At 44.5% G+C, this 14,757-nt stretch overlaps 1 protein-coding gene across 1 annotated transcript in view; it reads right to left on the bottom strand.

The window, feature by feature from the left end:
* Positions 1–491, bottom strand: part of gtf3c4 (general transcription factor IIIC, polypeptide 4) — a 13,216-nt gene extending 12,725 nt beyond the window's left edge. Inside the window, exon 1 of the mRNA XM_069705515.1 lies at positions 150–491. Coding sequence (XP_069561616.1) covers positions 150–464 — 315 coding nt within the window. The 5' untranslated portion in view covers positions 465–491. The remainder of the gene's footprint in view (positions 1–149) is intronic.
* Positions 492–14,757: the final 14,266 nt, after the last annotated feature.

The raw sequence follows: 14,757 nt of genomic DNA, 5'->3' as shown, positions 1-14,757 counted from the left end.
GTTGTTGTTGTTGTTTTCTAACAACATGTCGCAGCACGTGACGCGCTGATCTGTCAGTCTGCGTGTTTACGCGCTGATATAAAGCGGAAGTGCCACCGGAGTCCGGAGCTTCTCTTTAACGCAGTAAACAAGTGTCCGTGCTTATTTACCCTCAGTTTGTACTCTTCCGCCGGGACGGGGATCGACGTCCTGTGCAGCGTCAGGTCCTGTTTCTTGCTGTGGATGTCGCACACCAGCTCCATCACCGACAGGGAGCTGGAGGTGCACACGGCCAGGCGGTGGTCCTGCGACCAGGCGAGGGGCTGCAGCCCGCTGACCGGCGCCATGAGAGGGACCACGGGGTCCCGCTTCACCGGCACGTCCTCCGGTCCGAAGAGCGCGCCGTCCCCGGCTTCAGGCTCAGTCTTGATCGCTACGTTTGTGGGCACCGAGAGCGCTGCATCGCACGGACTGGCAGCCGCCATGTTTTCCGCGCGGGGGAAGTGACGCAGCCACAGCGCGAGTGGAGAAAGGAGGGACTTCCTCCGCTGAGTTAAATAGTCCTTCTGGAGGGCCGTTTCACACTGCTGTTGGGTGGTAAACCTCCTCCAACAATCACTAAATTGCATGGAAATATAGTCCCTTTTGTCATACTGTATGCTATTATAAATAACAAGTCAGTTTGATTAGTATAAACATTTTCTATTGGAACTGAGATATAAACTTAACTGCTGGCAAAGAGACTAAAAGGGACTAAAAGGACTTTTACTGCAAAGTAAATATTGGGTGGAAGCCATGACCTGTCAGTTTTTATACCAGATTAATACATTTTATTAAAGTATTACAAAGAACTTTTAGTGACCAAGATACACATAATCCCTTCAAACACTAAGAGCCTTTTTTTTTCTGAAGCCATTAAGAAAGCTGCAGGCTGACGATCCTTCTTTACTGGTCTAATATTCATATTTTTATGCACGGATTACAGCTTCCAACCTCCAGATAAATCTACGATGTCATAAAAAGGTTCAAGGAATACGTCGCGAAATAAAATTAGTCACTCAAAATGATGATTCATGTCTTACATTTCTTTCATTTTTGCTTTTCCTCCAACAAAAATGATACTTCCACATCCTCGGACCTCAAAATGTTCTTTAAATGCAACATTTGCAGAAGAGAAAAATCTCCTTTTGGCTGAGCTGCATAATTACATCGTAACCTGTGATGTCATACACTGACGTTGCTTAATTTTAAGAGGTTGTATGTTAAAAGTTTGCAACCCCAATTTCATAGTATTATTATACATACCTGAATGTACATAAATAAATAAAAATACTTGAAAATATAGGTATAGAGCCGCCAATATTACTGAAAATCCATCAATATAGGACGTAATTGTTTTCTATACATTGTAACCATCTACACGTCTTCATTCCTGTTTAGCTGATACAAGATAACAAATACTGAACAGCTTGTTTATCAAATAAAGCTGAAGTTCAGTTCATTTCCATGTAAGGAGCAGATGCATGTGTTGTATGGCTGCTTCATCTATCTCCATAAGACAGATGAAGATTGACCTTTGACCTTGTCAGCAGTGGTGGAAGAAGAACTCAGATCTTTACAAGTAAAAATCCTGCATTTAAAACCTTAATCTAGTAAAAAAGAAAAAAAGTACTGCCAGCAAAATAGTATGACAAGTAAAAGTACTCATTATGCCAAATGGACCAATCTCGAGTGTTATATTTATCAAGTAAAGTATTGGACTATTGCTGCTGACATGTAGACATGAGCAGCAGTGGTTGTCATGGTAGAACTAATTTCAACACGTGATACTGTGGAATACTCTGATCTACATAGCAAACTGATCATTTCATTTAAGTATGAAATATTGATCTAAAAATTAACGAGTAACCATAGATGATAAATAAATGCACTGGTAAGAGTGCAATATTTCCCTCTAAAATGTGGAGTGCAAGTGGAAAGTAGAAAATGGAAATACTCAAGTAAAGTACAAGTAGCCTACCTTTAAATTGCACTTGAGTACATTTACTTAGTAGTTACCCTCCACCACTGTTTGTCAGAAAATTAGCAGTGTAGTAAACACAATCTGTGATTGCTGAGAGGTTTTCACCAAATCTCTAATTCCTTTAGAGCAGTGGGTTAACCGTTCTTACATTTTTATTTTTTTTATGATTTTTTTTTTAAGAGATGTATCATCTTCAAAACATCTTCTTTAAATTTCTAATTAAATGTAATGTGGATATAATAGTATTCATTTGCTTTATGTAGGCCGGTATTTGGACAGTTTGTCAGCAGTTGCACATCCTTATTTTAATTAGATTAGATTAGATGAAGCTTTAATTATCTCCGCGGGGAAATATTGTCATCTGTATGACACATTCATTCAAAAAGGCTATGAAAGACAATACCGGCACTTTATAATGACGCAGTCGCTGCTCTGAGAGAGAAAAAAGAGAGAATGAGCCCAATCAGTGACAGGCACGGCATTAGTCATTTCATCTGTCCGAGTGCAGTCACTCATCACCAGGAGCGATCATTAATTGTCATTAATTAATAAAAATATGAAAACTGTCCCGTCCACCGTTGATGGCTCAGATATATATCAGCAGGCTTTGTGCGATGAGCCACCAGACGCTCCTGGACCGGTCAGAGGTCAAACTGCTGCAGTCGGTTGCAGAGCCGGAGAGTCCCGGGCAGACAGTGATTTGTTACAGCCCTCACATGAAAGCTCCTCTCGCAGTAGCTGCCTGACTCTCAGCAAGATGACAGCAGGATTTCAACAGGCATAGTTATTTGTCACAAAACAAATTGTTACAAATCTGTGAGACAAATATAGAATTGCGCGCCCACCATGTTTTAATCTCTCATTTTTCTGTCTTTTGTTTCGATAATCGAAATGAATAAATGAACAGGGACCATGGTATGTTTCATTCTTAATGAAGCGTGTAGTGAATGAATATTTTACACACCTGCTGTGTGTCTTTGGTGGGTTTTGACTAGGGACCCAATCCCAGTCTGGGATGTATGAATGTTGGATTAAACATTCATCAAATGCTGTCACAAAAACTTTATCCTCTCCTGTCAACCACACATAAAGATGGAAACAGTCCCCAGCGTAGGCCAGAGAAGCCCAGCCATGATTCCAACCTCAGCCTTTGCTTTGCTCATTGTGTGCTGGTGGAATTATTTAGGCTGCACTGGAGTCATGTCTGGAGGTATATGGGTTATGTAGTGTGGGTTTATGGATATGGATGGGGTCGGCTCAGGTCAATCCCCTGCATCTCTACCTGCTGTCTTGTTATTGCCTGCAGGTTCCTCCTCAGCCTTTCAACCCTCAGTAGACCACATCCTCTGCTGTTTGCTGGCTCTGAATGTCAGTGGAGCTGCTTACATGTATCTTGTGAGGGAGCCCGCAGGGACGTTTTGATGCATGGTTCATCATACATGTTTTAATCATTCAGTCTTTCAGACACCTCCCAGGAGGCGGCTGCTGCAGCACATTACCGAGTACACACAATTAGTGATATAATCATGATGATGATAATGAAATGTATTTAGAGCATATCAGCGTGGTTCACTTCTGTTCGGCGAGAAGGACTGCAGCCCTGAAAAAAGCCTCTGTGCTCGGGCTCCTGGCGATCTCCCTCCGGAGGCTGGCAGAACCCGGCAGGTTGTCACGTCAGAGATTAGCAGTCATAGCAGTCGACTTGGCGCTCCTTCTGCGCCGTCAACTGCGAAAGCCTCACCTGACAGGTGTTGCTCTCAATCAGTGCTCCTCTGCCGCCCCCCATGCTGTCCTTGGAGGTTGGGGAAGGGGCTGCATCCCGACAGCCTCTAGAAGGCGATACACTGAGGTGTGTTGGGCTTCATACATCAGAAAAGCAACAGCAAATCCCCCTCTCAATGAAACAACATTGATATCGCATCAGTGACATCAGTAGGAAACACAGCGGTGGCCTTTTGTTTAGCTCCCCTCAGGGATGTTCAATCTTCTGTAAAAGGTCAAGGTGATGGGATGTCAGGATCAGAGGGAGGGCTTCAGTGCAGGAATAATGGTACATGCTGTGAACTGTTTTAACAGACTGTATCCCTAAAGAAAAAACAGTGATCACTGGTCAAAAATGGCACTACAGAGGGCAAAGGCTGTCTTGAATAAAAATAGATCTACAGTAGGTTTCTGGCAATGCACTACTTTCTATAGATCTATCAGACACATGCCTGCTGCACATTCATGAGAGAAGCACACATTTAATTGATAAAAGAAAATCGAACCAACTAGTGCAAAATTAATCAGGCACTTAACATACAGTCCTCCGGTTACTCAACTTACACTATCCACTAACAAAATCAGCACATGTTGCAGGAGATAGCCCACATGTGAAGTGAACTGTATATGGTGGGAACACTATGGTGTGATACTTTTAAATATAAATTAACTGTTAGATTAAAGCCTCTGCCAGGTAAACATATTTCAAAGTATACAGAGTATTAATGTCTGGTGTCTGGTGACACATTCCTGTGCTGGTCGGATGACTGCATACGTGCTCTATGGGCAGAGCATGCATTATGCATCCAAATGTTTTAGACTGAAAGTATTAAAGTCTGATTACAAAACGAGTCATTTTTCAGGGGTCGCGATGCCTTTTATTTATCCCCCATTTATCCACCATTCATTCAATTCAATTCAATTCAATTTTATTTATATAGCACCAAATCCCAACACAGGTTATTTCATGGCACTTGACACATTAAAGTCCTTACAGCAGAAATGTACAACATTATACAGATAAACCCAACGATTCAGCAATTCCCACATCAGCTAGCAGGGACAAAACTCCTCTTTAAGGTAGAAAAACATCCAACAGTTTATCCACTGTTTAACTTGTACAACATAAAGCAACGGAGTAGGCTACAGCAGAGGTTGTGAGGTAAGCAAGTGTTGACAGTGTTTTGTTTAGACAAAAGTTTTGCACTGTGGTTTAATACTGAAAAACACCTGTAAACAGTTTCCTTGGGAATTGCGTTCTACAATAAAAAATAAAAAAAAAAAAAAAAATAGTTTCTACTTGCAGACAGTCTCTTTGGAGACTATTGGAGAGTAAAGGCGTCAGCTGCTTCTGGAAAAAAAAAAAAACACGTCATTTTACGGTGCAATGATTCCAATAAACAAAATGTATTTAGCCTTCTCTGTAATGTGGAGGCATTTCTAATTTGAGCATAAAACCCAAACTATCTGCATGGTAAGTGAAAACATTTTGTAACTTTTGCGAAATGACTATTTGCAGGTGAACACCTTAATGCTGTAGACCCCAAACATTTACTTGAGATACTTCAAGCCAACAGTTGTAGGTGCATTAGATGCACTTGGCATTGGGGACGAGCTGTTTTAAATCCAACGCACCCTTTGTTATACCGGACCCATTTAAACCATTGATGCCCCGCCCACTAATTAGGCAACCAGTGGCGTGTGGAAAACAAATGAACAATTCAGTTTTCTGTTTTGGTTTGGAAAACTTTCTGAAAGTGGATTTAACATCAGCTGGGAGACTTTGGCCTACATTACTCCAACAAGGTAAGAAGCTATCTTTACTGCTGCTTGTGCTAACATGTAAACTGCTCTGTTCAGACTCTGGTATCTGTTTGTGAATTAATGCTCTTGCAGCCATTTTTCATAGAAGAGATTTGGACTTTAAACAGTAGAAAAAAGGTCAACAGTAAAAAATGAATCTTCATTTAGAGGCTTTGACTTTAAGTAGCCTGTATTGTACATGTGGTCTGTCATTGTCATGACTTGGATTGAACAGCAGCATGTTATCAGAACCAGCTGTGCTGTTCCTACAAGTCAAAAATGTCTGCTGTGGAAAAGAAAATGCTAATTCTGATCAAACTGGTATACTGTGTGTAGGCACTGATATCAACCACGACTTATTATCTGGTAGTACCTGAGCTGTGTTTTGTTGTTTGCACCTGAAGCTGCTTTCATGTTGTTGATTTGCATTGAAATGATGTTAGTTGTTGTTGTTATTGAAGAGTTGTTGGTGTCATGAGATAAACTGCTGTTTGTGGTTTGGATGGCTTCCTGTTTGTAGTGCAGAGTCATTGTATAACATCATATAAATCAATCAATCATTTTTGCTGCATGGTGTATAAATGTGAACATCACTGCACATAGACAATTAAGATAACGAATTAATTACCTGTAATATTGTGTAAGTGGGAAACGACTGCACCTGAAATTACAAGCTATATGAGGCCTTGCTGAGTTACAGTTTATTGTATAATATCTATATGCAAAGTCCGGGACTGCTTTGGTTGGAAAGGGACACGTAGTGCTTCTGACAGACAACATGGGAGATTACACATAATTTTGGATTTTGTCAGTGTCTCCATACATATCCAAAAGCACTTTATACATTTCATATTGAAGTTTGCTTTAATTTGTTTATTTAAATGAATGTCCATTTCTTAAAAATCCTCCCCTTGCATTATGATTGTTGTTGTTGTTTTTTTTTATATATATTAATGGCCTTAGAGGGAGATTCAGGCCTGTATGATAAAATGGTGCCAAAGTTTAAAGCTAGCTTCTTTTAAATGATCTAATGGATCTCAATGAGCCAAGCAGTAGATCACCTGTGACAATTTTGCAGGACAGTATTTGTCCACAGGACTCCAAAGTATAAGAAACTTTTTAGAACTGCTGAATCAAGAGACTATTTGTTTCATTTGCAAAATCCTGCCGCCACCTATTAGTTAGAGGGTGTGTTTACCCGAGGCCAGGACCTGATCTTTAGGTTATGTTGGGAAACATGGAAACTGAATGGGTGTAACTCGGGAAAGAAGCTCGGCCTTTCTATTTATTCCCCGTGATAATGGCTGAATTATTCATTCTGTGTGATGATTAATTAAAAAAAGGCCCCGGGTCCTGTGGCAGGTACAGGCTGCTGAGGCACACACTGACATTCCCATGTGATGTGCTGCATGTCTCTCCCTCCATCCGCCCTCCTCCCGCTTTCCTCTGCACGTCTTCAGGGAAGGTGCCCTCACACATGTTACAAGCCTGCACACCAACATTTTAACCCAGCTCACAAATACATGAGGCGAAAGGCGAGTGCCTGGTAATCATGTGTAACAGCACACGGAGGGTTAAACCGCACTTAACTTGCTTAAGCGGGCTCCGATATTGCAAATTTGTAACTTATTTAGATAAAAAAATACATCATGTATGATTCTTGTATTGGACTCTCCAGTATCTGACGTGAGTTCTAATTTTTCTAAATATTCTAGCATGTTACTGAAAACAAAAGAGCTTAATATACTTTGGCTCATTTAAATACATTGACACAGACGCATATAACCATACAGGTCATATAGAACGCACAAGAGTGTTTCCTAAATTATCGCCCCTGGTTGGTTTAAGCACAAAAAAACACTTGGTGCGGGAAAGATAATGGTTTGGGGTAAATTCATGAATTGAACCATGTTGTCCGTTAAAGTTACTTCCTCTTTAAAGTTATGCATCCTTTATTGCCATGGCAGCAAACAGTAAACATTGTTTTGAAGGACTTCTGCCCGCGCAGCATTGTGCAACCTTCTTTGTCATGGCTTCGGTAAAAGAGGTTGTAAAAAAAAAAAAAGTTGTTCAACTTGTAGTTGTACATGGGAAATGAAGAGTGATCTCCTGCACCTAATTATGCTGTAGTATCAAACCATCCACCCAACACGCCTCCTCCTAATTTTTTTTTAACTTGCATTATATAGGTGTCAGCTGAACTCTTTGTCCGGCTGCTAACCGTCGCTTAACTTTAAAATGTAACCGTAAGCCGCTAGCACAAGAGACCTATTGGGTAATATTATGGAGAAGGACAGGACTCGTTCATATATATATATATATATATATATATATATATATATATATATATATATATATATTTGTATGTATACAAACATAGTGTTTATGCTTATCGCAATTGCAAGAAAAACAACTGGTAAAATCCAATTATGTTTTGTAACATTTTCTAATATCAGTGACAGTAAATTTAGACAATGTTAAGTTCACTTGGTTCCCTTAAAATGTTTGTTCAAACACATCACAGTTTCTTTTATAATTACAAGTTACTCTCAAGAACAGTTTACAGATATTACAGTAATAGAATATGATAAGTGTAATAAGTGACTCAACGTTGGTCCGTGCAGAAAAGCTGTTTATGTGTGCTCCACTTTTTATCTGTACAAATGCAAAAGAAAGAACTTAATCATAGCTGTGTGTGTGTGTGTGTGTGTGTGTGTGTGTGTGTGTGTGTGTGTGTGTGTGTGTGTGTGTGTGTGTGTGTGTGTGTGTGTGTGTGTGTGTGTGTGTGTGTGTGTGTGTGTGTGTGTGTGTGTGTGTGTGTGTGTGTGCGTGCGTGTGTGTGTGTGTGTAAGTAATGGTTATAGTCTTGTGCTCCATTTAGTTTGTCCTGTCTTGGTCATAGACTTGTTTTGGTGACCTTTCCTCCACATTGATGCATTGTGTGACTCACTGTAACCAGCGGCAGGCTGCTGCCAGACTCAGGTAGGCAGCGGCTGTTTTGTCCTCTGACCTAGTGTGGGCAGCTGGCAGTGGGAGGACATGCCCTGTGGCAGTGCCAGGGGAGGGCTAGGAGGGCTGGGGTCCAGGCCTGCTCTCGCCGTTGCACGGGCCCCACTAATGGAACGGGGCTGGGCCGCCCATATGGCACTTGTGAAAAGAACTCGGGGCTCTGGAGGTTGGCACGTGGAGTCACCAGGCAGTCTCCCGTTAGATATTGAACAGGACAGGAGCAGACCTGTGTGATCACCCCATGACCACCGAGCATTATGGATGTGCTGGGCTGATGGGGCTGGAGACACACCTGCACCGGTCTATCTGCCCATAAAGGACTTTTTTGGCCGTTTCATTCAATTTACTATAAGATGTACTGTATTTTTTACAGTATAAAAACAGCTTGCACAGACTTCTAATGTACATTGTGGTTACACAGTTACTTGCATGCCAGTACGCCTTTGTGCTCGTGTTCAAAGGCAGCATTGTGAGTAGAATACTGAGATTTTGGTAAGATTTTGGAATTTTCCAGTAGTAACACTAAACATACAGTATTTTGTCATCTCATTTCTGCAAAGTTTCTTCTCTCTTTACTGCATCCTTTTCTTTTACAACAAAGAGAAAGGACAAATGGAATAGAATACTTTCAGTCTCCCTTTCGGTAGCAAACGTGTTTGATCTTTATCACCGAATGAATGAATGAAGTGACTGAAAGGACAGCATGCAAGCGCTAACAGACAGATCTTCTACAGCTCTTTCGTGTAGTGTTACTTTGGTGCAACAGCTGAAATATGATGCCGAATTAAATTCAGTTCCTAAGCAAGAGGCACCAATGGCTGTACATCTGTACATCATGAGGCAGTGGCATGAGTGCTCCGTCTTTAGTGGGCAAAAACATGCAAATGGCACACCATAGAGTCCCATGTTTATCAGGACACCAGCACACCTTTATTCAGTAATGCTTACACACTATTTTCAGTCAGACATCCTTCATTTGCAGGAACTGCTTTGAACAGACGTCTTTTTTTTTTTTCTGAAGTGTTGCTCAACAAAACACTCCAGGTTTACAAGCCAGCAACTTCGAGAACGTCCTTTTAGTTGGAGGTCAAGGAAAAATGGTTTTGCCAGGATGTACGCAGTGCAGGCTCCGTGTACAGGGGCTGGCCAGATAGGGCTGTGTTCAGGCAATGAGGTGGACAGGGGGAGAGCAGTGGAGCCCACGAGCCTTCTCTGGCACCGGACCGACCTGGCTCCTCTCTGAGCTGCATGGGACCAGGGCAAGGAGAACCACACGGGATGGGAGGGGAGTGGGAAATGTGTTGGACCGGACGGCGGTGCTTCAGTGTTAACTGATGTGATCACATACACGATGTACGGAGATAATGCTTACCCTCTAGAACAACTCTGCGCTCCTTGCTGACTGTACCACACAGGCTGATGCTAACAGAACTAAAATTACCACTTCAGGGTGACACTGGCAATTTGTACTGCAGACCTAAAAAAAAAATGTAAAAAAAGAGAAGCAGTGAGGGTAATTAGAGTCAGCGGAAAAATACAGTTTGACGTTGCCCTGCCCTGGTTTTCCTGCTAATACTCCATTAAAAAGTGAGGCCAGACTTTTAAAACGGGTCACTCCTGCGAGCCCTCCCTCCCATCTCCATTTTCTTCCAGCTCACTGTCTTCATCCTCCTCCTTCTTCTCCTTCCACCACCCACCTCTCTGGATCTGGAACAAAAGCCACCTCTGCTGCCGCCACCTCCCCTCCCCATCTCCTCCTTTTCCATTTTATTGGTGACAGCTGCCGCGAAACAGACTCGCGGAGCGAGAGAAATGATGTGTCAGTGGAAGGTCCTTTAGCCCGCGCTGCTAATCTGTCACACGCCGTTTGTTGTTTACTGTTTCTTCCTGCTCGCCGACTGGCCGGCAGCGTGCGCCGCGCAGTAATGGCGACAGATGCTGACCCGCAGAAGTGTGAATCTTGCCGATTTCTCCCTGCTGTCAACCTGTAAATTACAGCTATCGGGAGTAATTAGACCCGATAAAACCCTTCCAAGCCTCACCCCCCTTGACACACACACACACACACACACACACACACACACACACACACACACACACACACACACACACACACACACACACACACACACAGCTCTGGCCTGTCAGTGACCTGATTGTGTGTTTTTTTTTTTAAAAGACTGCAGGCCTTACCTGTTGTGTTTAAACTGAATTTTTGACCGTTTAATTTTTTTTAATTAGGGCGTTATGTACTTTCATTTTAGTGGTGTCTATAAAATGGTCGGGACTCAGGTTTAAGGATCTTTAAGGATCAGTCTTTTGTGTCAAAGTCTGACTGCTTTCCTGAAAACACTTCATGACTTTGAGGAGTGTAAGATGGATGTTGGCAGCGGCCGTGAAGTTGCAGAGGTGAGTCGGTCCACCGTGAACTATCTTGGATGAATCTGCAGACGTTGCCAGTCGTCCTCTACTTATCCTCACTGAGGTTTTGCAGGGACAGCGAGGTCCTGGGCACAACCAGAGAAGTCAGCATCGGGGCCACCTTTTCTTGCCCTGGCATCCGTGTTCGGCCGGCAACCACCACGGCGGCCACCACTGCCAAGCATGCTCTTAAAAGCAGGCCCTCTGCCCTTTCAGGTAACTCGTGCGATACGAAAGGTCACGCAGCCAGGTCTTGTCATCCTCTCCCTGACTCTCTGCACTCCTCCTCCACCTCCTTCTCCAGCCCTCGGTGCCCACTTCCTGACCATCGGAGCCAATCACTTTCCACCCCTCACCTCCTTCGCCGCCAATGCCGAGCGGCAATCTGTCACCCGGGCACTGGGAGATGCCACCCTGCCGTCCGCCTTCCGTACACTGCGGTAATGGCTTCTGGCAGCCCTAGAAAGATAAGTAACCGGCAAAAAAGGCAGGAGAGCGGGACGGAGAGGGCGGGAGGACTCGGGGCCAGAGAGCAGAGGACCCGCTCTCACATCCAAGCTGCCCCCATCGCGCCGCTGCTCGACCCTCCTCTCCCCCTTTTGCCTCACCCCGCTTTGGCCCGGTCGCTTTGCACGATACTTCAGTGAATAAATGAGTCGTTTTAATCCGACTGACAAGCTGGCATTGCCCAGCCCTGCCCTCCATCTGTACTGGCGGCCAGCGCAGCAGCAGGCCCCAGGCAGCCCGATGTGCCAATCCAACACACAGCTTATCCTGGCTGTAGCTTCAGGGACAGAAGGGTTAGAGCTCTATGCGGCAGCTACCCTCTCCACCAAAAGAGCTATTTATATAAGAAAGGGATTAGCCGGTGGAGGCTTTGATGAACTGAAAAAAAAAAATTATGAATTTGCTCCCGTCTTGCCGTCTGCATGTTTGAAGTCCTCATCTTTTTAAATGAAAACTGTGGTTGATGTCTCGCTTTTCTATGTGATAAAATAATCCTGTGTGGGTGTTCAGTTTCATTTTACATTCTCAAAGCAACTATTTATATTTCAGGGCAGTCGTGAGTTTGCTGAAGCAGTCAAGAGATCATTTAGTTCGCTCTACAATTGCGCTCAGCTCTGCAACAGAATCGCTCTGCAACGATTGCAAAAGTGAAAGTGAAATTAGCCTGGTTTCTGTCCTGTCCCCACCACCGAGGGGTTAATTTTGCTTTGTCATCCTTGGCACAGCGAGAGGCCAAATGCACTATCACTCACGCAGTCCAACGTCCTGACCGAAAAACCCAGAGGGAGAGAAAAAAAATACTTGGCCGCAGGAGGTGCTAAACCCTCTGCTCCATTTCCTCTCTCCACAAGCTCCTCTGCACTCCCTCACTTGGCCATGTGTCACCTCCAAGTCGTTTGGGAAGGGACCTGGTAACATTTGAGTGCCCAATTAAGCGCAGGGGCTCAGTCCGCGCCCCCCTCTGGGTTCCGTTCAGGCACGTCACCGACGAGCGGGCTGCCATCCTCCCTGTGAACCACGCACACACTCGCATATATACACACTCCTCCCACCCTCTCACTCTTTTTCATGCTTACTTCCCCCGTCTGTTCTGCCTCTTTTTCACACAAACACACTCTCCTCTCTGGTTAAAGATCCCCCACAGATCTGATTGCAGCTTATCTTTGGAACAGGAGGTTATGACTGTTTGATCCATGGCCGCCGGACCCGTTGCCAGTTGTACACCGGGGCCTGGATGCTGCTTATTAACTGGAGGGGTCCTCCGCTGCGCTGCTGAGGATCCAAAGGCTCTGTGTTTTGCTGCTTTTTGGTGAAAGATTAAGCACTGTTTTCTTAAATTAGCCTGGAAAACATGAAGCAGAAAGATAAAAGCATATATTCCTTATCCACAAGGTCAACTAGGCGCTCATTATCAGCCAGATTGAATAATTACTGAACTTAAGAAGTGTGGAAAAAAATAAAACAACAGCTCAGAGTTAGCGCAGTCAGGCCTTTTGAAGTGTTAAAGGACTGCTTATTCCCTTAACTGGAGTGAAAGAGCATCGCTGGATAATTTAGGTTACAGGCTCGGCGGTGACAGCTGGGCACCATTGAAAGCCAACCAAATCGACATAAATCACTGACTCTTTTTTCAATAAGTAGGTTAATATCTCAGAATGGTGTTTAATGTTTTATTCAGCGCTGAGGCAGGGACAGTGTAAAGGGACGGCAAGTGTTTTTGAATGCAGAGGAGGTGGACAGTTGGGCAGGGTTTGGCATCTCCCCGCGGTCGCCTCGGAGTACGCCGGCCCTGTTAGAGGAGCGCAGGAACGATCGTCGCCCCTCTTGAGCCCTCTCCATATTAAACAAGTGCTTTGTAAGTGTGCCGTCATTACTATTCATCACAAATAAATACTTAAGCACTGAGAGCTTAGCACCCCGCTGCTTTACAGTTATCCATTATTTCTGTCACCTGGTTGTCCTTTTTCTGTTTCCTCCCCTCTCTGCCTCTCTTTGCCTTCTGCGACTGGATGTTCCGGTGCCCTTCAACTCAGTAGTGTGCTGGGAGGGAGCTGGTGGCCAGTGCCCATGTGCCAATCCTCCCTGCTTGGTGTCCCATATTCTCTGCCCTCACCTGAGGCCTTGCCCCGACAGGACAGCAGGGCCAGAGGCTGTATTGTGCTCCGTGCAGCTCCCAAGACGATGCCCTTCCTCTGTTTTTAACACTTTTCTCGTCCACACTCTTTTTCTTCTTTTTCGACACAAACATTAAAAAACACACCCACACAAACACCCTCAAGTTCAAACATGTACCGAGTCCACTCCTGCCCCAGACACGGGGGCAAAAGTCCACTGCACCCCGTCCTCTACAGCGGGTTTTTGGAAGGTGATCCGATCCTTTTTCCTCTGCCACCGTGCTTGGTGGGCTGGCTGGCTCCGGTGCAACACGGCGTGCGCTGGCGTGGAGGCTGAGGCTGGGCCAGTGCGCTCAGAAGCTGATGAATTACAGGCGAGATGCGGAGCGGCAGCCGGCGAGGAGCTCCGGCAAGCGGCCGTCACGCGCTATCACCGTCTGCTCGTGTGATGGGGGAAATCGGAGAGACAGCGCTGACAACTTAATTTAACACCAGATCTGGAGGAAGCCAGAGTGCCACAGCGCTCTGGATAATTGATAACTCTGCTACCCCACCACACCTTGCTTCACCTCGTGCCCACCACACCCCAGCTCATCATTGACCCAAATCAGTAGTGAACAGATTACTGTACAGCTTTTAAAGCCTCTCCGGTTTATTTTGAACTGCAGACATATTTTTACACTGCAGAAGCAAACCTTGATCCGTATTCCTGTGTTTCTGTTAGGAGTCGATACCATAAGAATACTTGTACTTATAGAGTACTTCAGTTCGGGCTAATCGAAGCTACAAACAGTTGCTTGATAGTGTTCAATAAGTGGTGCAGTTCTGAAGTAGTAAGATTTAATACCCTGCTTCAACTGGCAGGTTTGTTCTGCTACATTCTCCTTTTAGTAAATAGCAACTGCAGTCAGATAGGAAACGCAGTCTGTCCCTCGTCTTGACTTAAGAGCATCTACGATGCTGAAATTTCTCCTTGGGCCGTGGCGCGGCGGCACTGCGGGGGGATTGCGCTGCCTGGATCTCCTTCACAGGCTGTTGGAGGCAGCCGAGCAGGAGCCCGGTTGACTGGTAATGCCCATTAATTACTAATACAAACTGCTAATTAGCAGACCAAACACTGGCATCTGTACAGTTTGTTTT

The sequence above is a fragment of the Brachyistius frenatus genome, unplaced genomic scaffold (genome assembly GCF_029030835.1).
Source record: "Brachyistius frenatus isolate BFR_SWC_R1_liver_20210118 unplaced genomic scaffold, ASM2903083v1 Contig_3, whole genome shotgun sequence".
Lineage (NCBI taxonomy): Eukaryota > Metazoa > Chordata > Actinopteri > Embiotocidae > Brachyistius > Brachyistius frenatus.
Note: the sequence above shows the minus strand (reverse complement) of the source record. Positions and strands in the feature narration are given on the sequence as shown.